Genomic DNA, 13,531 nt, shown 5'->3' on the forward strand with positions numbered 1-13,531 from the left:
TGTTAACTCTAGGATTTGTTTGTTTGCCGACGACTGCGTGATTTACCGTAAAATAACTAACGATTCCGATATTCGCTCTCTCCAGGTCGATCTTAATAACATACTAGACTGGTGTCATAATTGGAAAATGGAACTAAATATTAAAAAATGCAAATCTATGAGAGTTTCACGTTCAAATACTACTTGTCCTCTTTATTTTCTTCACAGTCATCCCCTTGAAAGCGTAAGATCGTACCGGTATCTTGGCATACATATAACTAACACCCTGTCCTGGAAACTTCATATAGAACATATAGCATCTAAAGCAAACAAAACGCTTGGTTATCTTCGAAGAAATTTTACACTTGCTCCATCTTCATTAAAATCATTATTATACATGACCTACGTACGACCGCAAATGGAATACGCTTCATCTATATGGGACCCTGGACAGGTCTCACTGACACAGGTTCTGGAAACTGTCCAGAATCGTGCAACTAGATTCATTTTAGGCAATTACCATCGTACATCTAGCGTCACCCAAATGAAAAAGTCTTTAAACCTCCTGCCCCTAGCTACCCGCCGTAAGCACTTCCGCATCTGCCTATTCCATAAGATTTTCTACTCCAATTTTCAACTTCGCTCTCGATGGATTCAACCAGCACCGTTCATTTCTCACCGTCGTGATCATCAACACAAGGTCACAGTGCCTCATTGTAACACAGTGACATGTGCGCAATCATATTTTCCGCAAACTTCTAAAGAATGGAATTCCCTACCCGCATCATTAACTAGCATCACTGATTCAACTCAATTTAGAAGAATACTTACCACTCTGATTACATAATGATCGCTCCACGTATTAGTATTGTTCTTAAACTATTTTATTAATCTGTTCCGTGTTCATTTTGCTCACTTCTTTTTATCCTGCCTCCGTTGTTCTATAGTTTTGTATGAATTGTGCTTTGTTTATTTTTCTTGTTAACAACTGCCCTTCCCCTCTGAAATGTACTTTGTACCTTGAGGGTATCACAAATAAATAAATAAATAGGAACGGGAGTTATTAAACGAAGAAATTTCAGAATACAAGGAAACGAAATTCTGCCATCAACTCGATTTTCGCTCACCTTCCCTCGACCGCGGCGGCTGCGTTTTTATGGAGGCAAAACGCTTAGGCGCCCGTGTGCTGTGCGATGTCAGTGCACGTTAAAGATCCCCAGGTGGTCGAAATTATTCCGGTGCCCTCCACTACGGACCTATTTGTTCCTCTCTTCTTTCACTCCCTCCTTTATCCCTTCCCTTACGGCGCGGTTCAGGTGTCCAACGATATATGAGACAGATACTGCGCCATTTCCTTTCCACCAAAAACCAATTATTATTATTATCACCTTCCCTACCCGCCGTAGTGGCACAGTGGTTACAGCGCTCGACTACTGATCGGGACTTCCCTGGTTCGAAGCAGACCGTGGCGGCTGCGTTTTTATGGAGGAAAAACGCTAAGGCGCCCGTGTGCTGTGCGATGCCAGTGCACGTTAAATATCCCCAGGAGGTCGAAATTATTCCGAAGCCCTCCACTACGGCACCTCTTTCTTGCTTTCTTCTTTCACTCCCTCCTTTATCCCTTCCCTTACGGCGTGTTTCAGGTGTCCAACAATATACGAGACAGATACTGCGCCATTTCCTTTCCCCAAAAAACCATTATCGTTATCATTATCATCATTATCATTATCATCATTATTATTATTATTATCACCTTCCCATTTCCATTTCAATCTCCCAATGACGACACTTCGGGGGACCAATCAAAACAGCCTATCTGAGCACGTCGCGAAATCTGAACTCCATGGTTGCCTGTTCTCTGTAACTCGTTCCTGTCAGCGGCATTTGCATGGTTGCAACAACCATGTGAACGCCCAGCTGATCCAGCGATGCTTCATCGTCACGTCGACGGCGCAGAAGGGAACACTGACCAGTGACGTTCCCTTATGAATCTGAACGCGATCCGAGCAGGATCCGAACTCCAGAGCGAGAGATTGCGACGGTGTGACGGCCTGCGCAAGATAAGACACATTTAGCATAGCGCGTACCGCGACCACTGCTGCTCACCGCCTACCATGGCCCGTCGCTCCTGGCGCGCTACGCTTTGACCGTTGGACAGTTTATAGAAATGAAATGACACCAGCCTCACATAATTTGTTTGAAGGAAAGGAAATGACGCCGGTCTCAAGTTTCTCTCTGTACACTCGGACCGCGCCGTAAGGGAAGTAAAAAACGACACCGTATTCACTAGACGCGCCTTTGCTCACTTCAAACCATCAAACCATTGGCGTGCCGGAGTGGTTAGCGTGCCGGGGGAATGCCAGAGCGCGCGCCGAACTCAACGTGTGGCGTGTCGGATCCGTCGTTTTAAAGCGAAAGCTTTACTAGCCGCGAACTTGCGATTTTGCCGTGGCGGTGCTCCGAGGAGGCACATGACGTCACAACGCGCGCCTCACCGCTGATATTTCTCTCTCTCTCGCTGCCTAGTCCCTACAGCGCATGCGTCACTAGTAGCACCGAGCCACAGGTGTTCCGCCGCTGCGCACCGTCGCGCCGCTCTTCAAAATCTCTCTCTCATCTCCCTCCCTCCTTTATCTCTTCCTTTACGGCGCCGTTCGGGTGTCCACCGAGATGTGTGAGACGGTTAGTGTGCCTTTTCTTTTCCTCAAAAACCAAACAAAACAAGTGAGCCGACGGCGTTCATAGAGTTCATTGGCATTGACAACTTTGCAAAGGCCGTTCATTTTCACGAAAGGAAAGGCGCACAACCGGCTAAGTGGGTCAGTGGAGACCTCAATCTCGCTTTCAAGTACGTGTTGGTGTCCAACAAAAAAGCCTGCTTTCATTGCGTTCCGCACACTGGGTAGGAAGCGCGCCCTCCCCGTCACCCTTGGAGGTGGCATGCAGGTAATGGTTGATCGCGAGACATTGATCACCCAATGAACGCGGCTTCCTAGCTATTGCTGCCGCGCCGCGTCATAATAATAATTAATAATTGGTTTTGGGGAAAAGGAAATGGCGCAGTATCTGTCTCATATATCGTTGGACACCTTAACCGCGCCGTAAGGGAAGGTATAAAGGAGGGAGTGAAAGAAGAAAGGAAGAAAGGTGCCGTAGTGGAGGGCTCCGGAATAATTTCGACCACCTGGGGATCTTTAACGTGCACTGACATCGCACAGCACACGGGCGCCTTAGCGTTTTTCCTCCATAAAAACGCAGCCGCCGCGCATGTCAGCCACAACGCTTTCAGCGCTAATGCATTCAGGACACATCTCTTTCACCACCACCACATGTATCAAAGCACGAATGAGGCGTCCGCATATCCAGGGAGCCAGTAATGCGCCCTTCCTTTCCTCAAAGCCATCGTCGTCTAGAACATTGTCAATGCCAACGCCAATGAACACAGTGAACGCCGACATCTTTCGCTTTTTATAGCCTGTATTGGCTGAGCTAATCCACATTAATTTTTTCGACAGCAGCCAAGGCTCATCTTCTTCGCCCCTACAAGACCAATGTCTTTCGACGCAGCAAGCAATCTGGATTACGTGGACACCAAATTTCGCCAGGTTGGCCGAAGTTTGCAAATTTTACGGCCGAATTACACCCGACCACCCGGGCGACGCAGTTTGACCTAATGGCGTTGGCGTTCCACGCCGACGCGCGGCGGCATGGAACCGGCCTCCCGAGGTAAAATGGCTGACCCTGCATCATTCGTGAGGGGTTACGATCTCGACGGCGTGATCTGGACGACAGTGTCAACATTAGAAGGTGACAACTCCGCTTCTGTTTCGAAATTTTGGCACCAATCTCTCAACTAAGCGGTCGCGTGCCGCTCGATCATTCAAGCTAAGCTGTCGGCGTCCATCGCTGCCCCGTCCTACGGGACACCGGCTGGCATGCAAGACGCAGCCTCCTGCCTCGCCGCGCTGCAGGAAGCAAAGTGAAGGCCCTTCCCAACTGCAAGCCTCGCCAACTCCTAATACCGGGCCCAGACGACTTCGATTGTGGTCGTGCTCAAACCGTGCAAACATATGTCGCTGCACCAAGCCTTTTCAGAGAATCGCTACGGCGCCGCCATTACGGCCCACCTCGGCCCCTAGGTAGCAAGGTCTGTTACAGTTCTGCCATCCCGTGAACAAACCCTCGTTGTGATTTACACCCCGAACCCGGCGGCGGCTGATCGGCTCCTCGAGGACAGCTCCATTAACACCGAGCATGGGAATATTCCACTCCACGGATACCTTCGACAAGACGGAGGCGATGGCTGCCAGGGCGTCATCACCGTCAGCAACTCGGACTCTACTGAATCGCTTCGGCAGCAGGTGCAGTGAGGGCAGGCACCTGCACCGAGGTTAAGAAATTCAGCTCCTCTAACAAAGCTCGGATCACATTCGCCGGGAGGGAGAAACCGCGTTTTGTGCACTACGAGAACATGCTCATCCCTGTGCGAAACTACTACCGGACGATCCCGCCCTGCGGCCTGTATGGGGCCGTTGGCCACCGAGTGCCACAAAACCCGCTTCAGGAGGGGGGCCTCACGAGTGTGTGCCGCGGTGCTCGTTATGCGCCGGTGCAAACGCCACAAACTCGTGGGAGTGTGCGGCGAAATCCCGCAAGCACAAGATGATCACCACGAAGGGCGGGCGAAAGGAAGAAAACAGCTGCCAAGAAGAGCCGCCATCATGGCAGCCCTGTTGCGTTACCAAGCCGGTGACACGTGGCCGCGGGAGGAGCCGGCAAGCGCCCGTTGATGCAGGCGCCAGCACACGGCGACACTGAAAAGCAGTCGACAGCGCCACCACACGACCAGACCGGGGTCTGGGTCAACGCCGTGAAACGTGGAACGCAGGTGAGCGGTATGGACAGGGCTGCCTCCTCCTCCCTCCTGCCCTCCTGCAGGCACGCAGTGCCGAGCAAACCAAAATAGCAGCTCTTCAGGGCAAAATTGAGAGGCTGCTCCAGAAAACTCCGCTCCTAGACTCGCAATCGAAACAGCCTATCACTCCCACCTCTAGCCCCGCTACCGAGGCAATGGAGAGTGAGCCCGCGGCACCGAACGCAGCACTGAAGGCGGAAGCTGCACTTGAGGCCCGTCTAGAGGCCAGCTTCAAAGCCCAAGAAAGTCAAATTTCCACGGAAGCCACCTCCGCGATCGCCAGGACGACCGAAATTGTACCCGCAATCGTCGCACAGCACATCGAACAATCTTCGCGGGGTGTCCGACGCGTCGGTGGTCTAATCAAAGACGTGTCTGGCCGCTATCGCAAAATGCGTCGCGCCATGAAACTAGTAGAAGACGAAGCCAGCTGCTCGCTCTCAGGAATAGAGGATGGCCCCCTCACCTTGAGTGCTGGCTTCGGATTAGCGTCCCTACAATCGACCTCTCACCTAACTGACCATGGCGGACAGGAAGGAATTTAGGCGCTCTCCTGATACCAATTTGGCCAACCCCATCGAAATTACCCAGTGGAACTGCCGCGGATTCTGTTCCCGCGCCAAGCGGGCGAACCTCCGGCTTTTCCTGTCAACATTCGATTTACCTCTTGCGGTGGTCGCCCTCCAGGAGCCAGGGAGCGGCGCAACCCTTACGAATTATGTTACGCTCCAGCAAGATCCCTCTTCCTGTATCTGCGTGAAAAAAAATTATACAGCCAACTTGATTGATTTGGACCGCTGATTTGGTCGGAACCAAACCACTGGCATGATCCCACGCACAAGCCCGCCTACTCGACTGGACAAAGTTCCGGCAAACCTACACAAATTCTGTAACAAGGTAACCATGTGGGCTAGTTCGTGTATTTCATACATATCTTCACCAGCAAAGGCAAGAAACACCAGGAGAAGAAGGACACAGGACAAGGCTGGACTAACAACTGAAGTTTAATCCAGAAACGGCCAACCTAGGACACCAGAAGACGCATGCGTATCAGATACTTAAAAAAAACTAAAAAGCAAATACATAAGTGGCGTTTCACGAAGGAGTGGATACACGCTCCATATATCGCAAACAACAAAAGGCACATACTTTGCCTGTCAAACGTGCACACGCACACTTTTGGTTAGGAAATGAAATTCCTTGTTAGTGAGATATAAAGACGGTAGCTGCCTTGCAACCTAATATGGTAGGCCTCCAGGATTTCCCTCTCCAGACTGTTTTTCCCTTTTCCGATGACTGACATGTTGTTAAAAGCCGGAACACAATCTTTACAACTCTTGCAGTGACGTCGGAGATTATTTTGATCAAATTTCGGAGGTAATTGCTATGTTCGTGTGCGCGGTCATTAACACATCTTCCGGTTTCGTCCGTGTACACACTTCCACGTGACAGCTGTAACTTGTAAACGACACGAGTCGAACAAGCAACGAACGTGTTGGCATGCTTCAGAGTGCAGCTCTTGGATTTCCTCCCCTCACTGGCCTTCGCGATTCGTGAAAATAATCCAGACAGCTTACAAGGTGCAGAGAAGGCCGCCGTCACGCCGAGCCGTTATGCCACTTTCTTCAGGTTGTGTGAAAAACCTTGAAGATAGGGCACCATTTCAACTTTCTTCCCCTCCAGACTAACATTTCTGGGATCACGTGTGTTCTGGTTCTCAATTTTCTGCAGCATCGACTCACCAACTGCAGTCGGCCCCTACCCACGAACAAGGCTACCACGCATGGTCACAAGAATTAGTGAAACACCTTCGTTCGGTAGAAACTCAAGTTCAACAATCGGAGGCCACGCCGGAGGTGGACAACCACCTCCTGCACCTCTGGGAGGCGCGGCATAGCCTCGTCCGCAGATGGCGCCAACAGCAATATAATCGGAAACTCAAAATTCGCATCGCCGAGCTCACCCAGCGAGCGGCTGAGTACGCGTACCTGCTCGGCGACTCGAATTGTGTGGACCGGTGCAACACGGCCGCTAGACATATGTCTAGACGGAGCACTTGGCGTCTCTTTCGCGCCTTCATCGATCCGACTAAAACAAGAGCGGAGACAAAAGAACATCTCCAACGGGCTATCCATAGCTTCGAAGGAGATACCACAAAATTAGCAGGTAAACTACGCGATCAATACCTCTGCATCCAACACGACCCCCGAGGGCCAGCGTACTCGTATGCAGGTTCCGAGAACGCGAAACTGGATCAACCTTTCTGGCTCCACGACCTGAAGGCGGCCTTGAGTAAACGAGGAACGGCGCCGGGAAGGGAAAAAATAACTGAAATTACTTGCCAATCTTCCCGACCCGGCCTACGAGGGGCTCCTCGCATCAATAAACTCAATCTGGCTAGGTGAGGCACTCCTCCCAGTCGAATACAAGACCGCCCTGGTCACCTTCGTTCCTAATATTATAATAATAATAATAATAATAATAATAATAATAATAATAATAATAATAATAATAATAATAATAATAATAATAATAATAATAATAAAAGGTTTTGGGAAAAGGAAATAGCGAAATATCTGTCTCATACGGCTCAATTTCCTTTGGACACCTGAACAGCGCCGTGAGGGAAGATATAAAGAAGGGAGTGAAAGAATAAACGAAGAGGTGCCGTAGTGGAGGGCTCCGGAATAATTTCGACCACCTGGGGATCTTTAACGTGCACTGACATCGCACACCACACGGGCGCCTTAGCGTTTTTCTTCCACAAAAACGCAGCCGCCGCGGTCGGGTTCGAACCCGGGAACTCCGGATCGGTCGTCGAGCGCACTAACCACTGAGCCACAGCGGCGGGGATCTAAAGCCCGCAAAACCATAAACACGGACAACCTCCGCCCCATCTCCCTCATGTATAGAGGGGGGGGGGGGGGGGAAGCTGATGGAGACTATGGTGCGAGACACGCTGTCGTGTTTTTGGAAAACCAAAATGTATTCGCAGACACCATGTTCGTGTTCCGCCCGCACCGGTGCGCGCAGGATGTCTTGCTTCAATTAGACCGCGAAATTCTGAATCCCGTCGAATACCCCCTTAGTCACAAGGTAGTACTCGCCCTCGATATGAAGGGGCCTTTAGACAATGTAACACATGACATAATTCTGACGCGCCTTTCCCAAATCAACTGTGGACACAACACGTTTAAGTTCATTAGCCTATTTTTCTACGCCCATAATTGTATATCCGGATAGAAAATGAAGAACACGGCCCCTACCAATTAGGTACGAGAGGGTACCTCGCAGGGCGCGCACCTCTCATCTCTGCTATTCAATTTGGCGACGATGAAACTTCCGGGTCAGCAGGAAAGTGTAATGGGCATAGAGCACGGGTTGTATGCCGACGACATCTCCATCTGGGCTAAGCACGGATCGATAGGAGACATTGAAGCCATCCTGCTAGGAGATTGTGGACGCTTACGCCCGCAGCTGCGGCCTTGAATGCTTCCCGGCCAAGTCGGAATTTGTCCACATTCGACCCTAGCCGAAGTACACTACCAAAGTCGAATTATCCGTAGCGAGCGCACCCATCTCAGAATACGCTCAGATCAGAGTACTGGATATCTTCATCAAGAAACATCGCCTTGTCGAAACAACACTGACCAAAATGCGCAAGGTGGGGGACCATGTGGGTCGCATGATCCGCCGGGTTTCCAATAACCGCGGGGGGGTTGCGGTGCAAAGATGCCTTGCGGCTGGCGCACGCACTCGTAACCAGTCGAGTCTTGTACTCGACTCCTTACCTGCACCTTCGCTGATCTGACGACAAAGCTCTTCAGGTGGTTCTCCGTAAGATTTACCAGCGCGCTCTCGACCTCCCGGTCACAACGTCCAAGCAGCGCCTCCTGGGCCTGGGGATGGTCAACCCCTTCGAGAAGCGCACTTGGCAAACCACAGCACAAGACTCTCAATGGCGCCGTCGGGTCGCCGCCTGCTTGCCCGACTTCACATCCACCATCCAACACTGACGGAAGAGAGCGTGCGCATCCCAGAAATCTGGAGATACGCCCTGCACGTACGCCCTCTTTCGGCCAACATGACACGGGACGGCCATACTGCACGGCGCCTCGCGCGGGCGAGAGCCTTGGGACGCTACTATGGACACAAACACAGAGTATTTTATGCCGACGTCACTGGCCCACACCATGGTGGTTGGTACACGGCCGCAGTCGTCCACCAAAAGACCGCAGTGAACAGCCTTACGCTCAAAGCACAAGACATTACCCATGCGAAAGAGGTGGCAGTCGGGATCGCCGCTGCCTACCAAGACTAGCGGGTCATCATTACCGACGACTCGCGAGGGGCCTGCAGGATAATAGAAAGGGGCTTTATTCCCTATTTGGCATACCTTTGACTTCAACGTAGTAATTTTCTCGGGGCTCCCGCGTCCCGTACAATAGTATGGACTCCCGCGCAGACGGGTCTCGAGGACAACGTAGCGGCCGACGCTGGTGTCCGCGCGCTCATTCTGCGGACATTACCCTCGCCTCCCCCCCGATGCCGACTCCGGCACTAATCCGGCTTTACCTTCAAGGAAATCATCCAATATTACAATTCGGCCATGCAATCTTTCTTAAGCCCTGCAAGGGTCTCACGAAGGCGGAGCAACGCTTACTCTTTCGCCTTTATACTAAAACACTGCTGTGCCCGGCAGTCATCAAACTTTTCGACCCTGCGTGCACAGGGCGAGTGCCCGCACTGTAGGGAAAAGTCATCGGAAATCTCCCACATGGTGTGGGCATGCCAATCAACCCCGCATCTTCCCCCAATCCCCAGCCCTACCCGGGAGATCTGGAAGGCGGCCCTGCTCGGCTGCTGTGACCTGGCGAGCCAAAAGGCCCTGTTCGGGCGCGCCCGAGCACCAGCCACCGCCAATGGGCGGTTGTAATGAGCAGCCCACCAAGAGTTTGTAAGCAACAGCCGGGGCTTCGAAACAGCGCTTGAATGTATGCCGGTTACATTTCAGACGGATTCTTTATGTCACATAGATGCTGACTCAAAGAATTACGAGAATCGATGCATAGGAACGGGAGTTATTCAATGAAGCAATTTCAGAACACAGGCAAACAAAATGCTGCCCTCAACTCGATTTTAGTCCGGCTTCGGATTCCCATTTCACTCTCCCAATGACGCCCTTTAGTGTGACCAATCATAACAGCCTATCTTTGCACGTGGCGGAAGTTTGCACTCCATGTTTGCCTGTTCTCTGTAGCTCGTTCATGCCAAGGCTGGCAGCCCCGTTTGCACGGTTACAACAACCATGTGCACGCCCAGCTGAGTCAGCGATGCTTCATCGTCACGTCGGCGGCGCAGAAGGGAACACTGAGCAGTGACGTTCCCTTGCTTATGGATCCGAACTCGAGCGCGAGATACTGTGACTGTGTGACAGCCTGCGCAAGATATCACACACATTTATCATAGCGTGTACCGATACTGCTTTCCGCCAACCATCGCCCGTCGCTCCTATCGCGCTGGTTGGTCACGGCGAGCAAGGAGCGCGCGCTGTTGACAGAAACGTAGCGCCATCTGGCGCCGCCGCACGATGATCCTCCACAAGCTGACGATTCGCACTCACTGCTAAATGTGAAACGTACGCATCTTTCCTTGGGACCGCAACGAACGCTTATAGAGTTCAATGGCTCGATCCCATTGATTCCGCAAAGCCGCTCTCAGATACATAGAGAGTAGCCATAAGTGTTGAGTGCTAGGTCGTAGGATGTTTACAGAGGCGCAAAGTACTTCAATGCAAAAAGTAGCCAGAGCCTCTGGTGGTGTTTTGGTTTGCTGGCTTTGCAGTGCTTTTATCTAGAGCAAACAAATTGGTTTTGTTAATGCAATATAAAACACAAAAACTTGACAAAACGTATCTCAAGTTATTAACAGAATGTGCGGTATATATACTCTGTCCAATCATCAAGCTCCCACTAAGTGATGTCATATGCTCTGCTAAACACCGCCACTGTATGGTGACACCGTCAGCGCCACGAATTTGTTTTTTCGAGCTAATTAAATTATTAAAATCCACAGTATACGCGGTACGACCGATGCTCATAGCTACACTATAACGTATTCTATGCAACCAACAGGCAAAACAAAGCACTGAAAATGTGTTTCGGGCCCCCCTTAAGGACCGCTCCACTCGCTCCCTGTATACATATTGAAATAAAGTTTCAGTCAGTCAATCAGCCTGCTCGTCTCGCACTCCGAAGGCCCTGGTTCGATCCCCCACCTCGACCAATTTCTACTCTGTTTCACATCAAGCTGCACGTGAGCTCCATAAACTTCTATAACGAGGACCCTCTCCACACGTAACGTGCGCATCCGCCTCGCGGGGATCCCTGGACGCGGGCGATGACTACGGCAACCAGAGTCTCCTTCCTTCCTACGCTTGCATACCCCGCCGTTACCGAAGACCCTACTGATGTGTCCAACAACTTGACTGTCCTAATGTGCAGACTACAGCGTGCCAAACAGAGGAGCCGTGCACGACTTATGGCTGTCACACCACCGTGTTACATTGATACCTCAGCTGCTCTCACACCGCATGAGCAGATCTTCATTAATAAGATCATCGCCGATGCCGCCTACACGCCAAACATCATCATTAAATGGTCTACCAGCCCTCGCTGTAATCAACGGGGTAATACTGACGTTGTGAAGTGCCCGTACTGTGACTGTATGTGTCGTGCTGGCCTGTACCACCTAGTTTGGCATGGTTCAGAGTTCCGCAAGGGACGCGACCACGTCGTCTCCAAGCATGGTTTTCAAACCGATGATGAGGAATTTCATGCATTGGCCGGAGCCGGAGCGAACGGCATCTGGGAAAATATTGGCAAATATGCTAAGTGGCCTCTACAAAGCAGTGTAAAGCGTGGCTAGACCTCCCATGTCGTCTCCTCATGCATCAATAGACCCCTACTTTTCCGTTCCTTAAACAACCCCATTCCCGAATTAATGGCCTTGAGCTTCCCTATCTGAAGAAATAGTTCATCAATTCACTCTACTAGGTTTTATTTATTAATGCTTCTGGGATTTTTCGCTCACGGCCAACGCCGCCGACGACAGGGGCTTTTCTGCGACATGGAGCCCTTAACGCTGTCGGGTTAAAATTGCGCAAACACTGCAAGAACACAGAAACACACTGCCAACGTAAAACTGGACGACTAGAGCGCCAGAAAAGACAAGCAGCCACTGTGCAAGCACTACAAGAGCAGAAAAAGTCTTGTAGCACAAAACTAAACAACTAGAAAACAAGAAGCACAAGCAGCTGCTATGTTTCACGCGTTGCCTAATCAATTTGGCAGCTATGGCACCTCCATGCTATTGTGCGAGGAACATTTATTATTGATGTTTCATTCGGTTAATACGTGATTCCACTTGGAATGGAATATCGTTTTCCGTTTACGCTTGTTTGCACCTGTACCTAGATGGCAGCCTTAATTGAAATGCATGAGCCTACCCCTTCCAGAAATGTTCTATAGACAGTCTACAGAGTCTATAGACTTCATTTAGCCTTCCTATAGATATTTATTTTTGTCTATACAGTGCCTGTAGAGAAAAGTCTACTAAAAAAGTACAGCCATAAATCTATTGATTGTCTATAGCATTTGTATAGCCTATCGACTGCTCTCTAGAGTTTGTCGACACGGAGTCCATAGACCTTATAGACAGAAGTCTATGGAAATTCTTGTAATTTGAGGCTTCGTACGAAGCCTCAAATTATGCAAAGTGACATTTGCTTTGAAGAGCCCAACATACCTTTTGAGACGGTATTGTTCGTGAACTCTTTTAGCCGCCCCAGGGTTGCCCCCGTGAACAACGGCGCATTGCGCCGGAGGATTCGCATCGTTTGCCGCACTGCACCAAAAAAAGAGCAAATGAGGAAAGGCATAAGGTCGACGCAACCAATCACAAGCCACTGGGGACCACAGGCATCTGAAGTTCATTAATCATAAACCATGGCCCCTACGTTTACATTAATAATTCTAATAACATCAGTTGAAATCATTTGTTCGACCACTACAACAATACACTATGAAAGGTGATAATAACGAATGCTATGCACTTTCATTTACACACAGCGAAGGCGAACACGGATAAGAGTCGAGAGAGGAAGAACTTATGCACTAAACGAAGATGAATAAATTTTGAATTGAATTGATTTGACCACAAAGCGCTGCGCGGCATCCCTTATTGTCCGTGTTCGTCTTCGCGCTATGTAAATGAAAGCATGAAACACCAAGCTGGACCAGCAACTGGTCTTAAGCGAATGCTGCTTAGTTTCCTCAAACTTAGCTTATCTTCAAACACAACTACTGAATAGTTTTCTCATCAAAAATATTGGCCTACTTATTCACAACTTCTGGGTAACTTCCAAATGCATTCCGTTCCCCTTTTATCCTTGTAGCCTTTACCTTCTCATGACGAGGATCTGTGGTACACTACTTCCCGTAGTTAGGTGCCTTTGCTTAACTCTTCCAGTACATCGTTGGCTATGATATCTCAAACTGTTTTATTCTTTAACTGATGAATATCGATTTTGTTTTCTTTACTAATTTTTAGTCCCATTGATCTAATTTGAGTTATTTC

At 50.0% G+C, this 13,531-nt stretch overlaps 1 protein-coding gene across 1 annotated transcript in view; it reads right to left on the reverse strand.

Moving 5' to 3' along the window:
* LOC144134531 (neprilysin-3-like) overlaps positions 1–13,531 on the reverse strand; it is a 40,042-nt gene that overhangs the window by 15,840 nt on the left and 10,671 nt on the right. The window contains exon 3 of the mRNA XM_077667439.1: positions 12,701–12,799. Within this exon, the coding sequence (XP_077523565.1) occupies positions 12,701–12,799 (99 nt within the window). The remainder of the gene's footprint in view (positions 1–12,700; positions 12,800–13,531) is intronic.

This window comes from Amblyomma americanum, chromosome 5 (assembly GCF_052857255.1).
Source record: "Amblyomma americanum isolate KBUSLIRL-KWMA chromosome 5, ASM5285725v1, whole genome shotgun sequence".
NCBI classification, from domain to species: domain Eukaryota; kingdom Metazoa; phylum Arthropoda; class Arachnida; order Ixodida; family Ixodidae; genus Amblyomma; species Amblyomma americanum.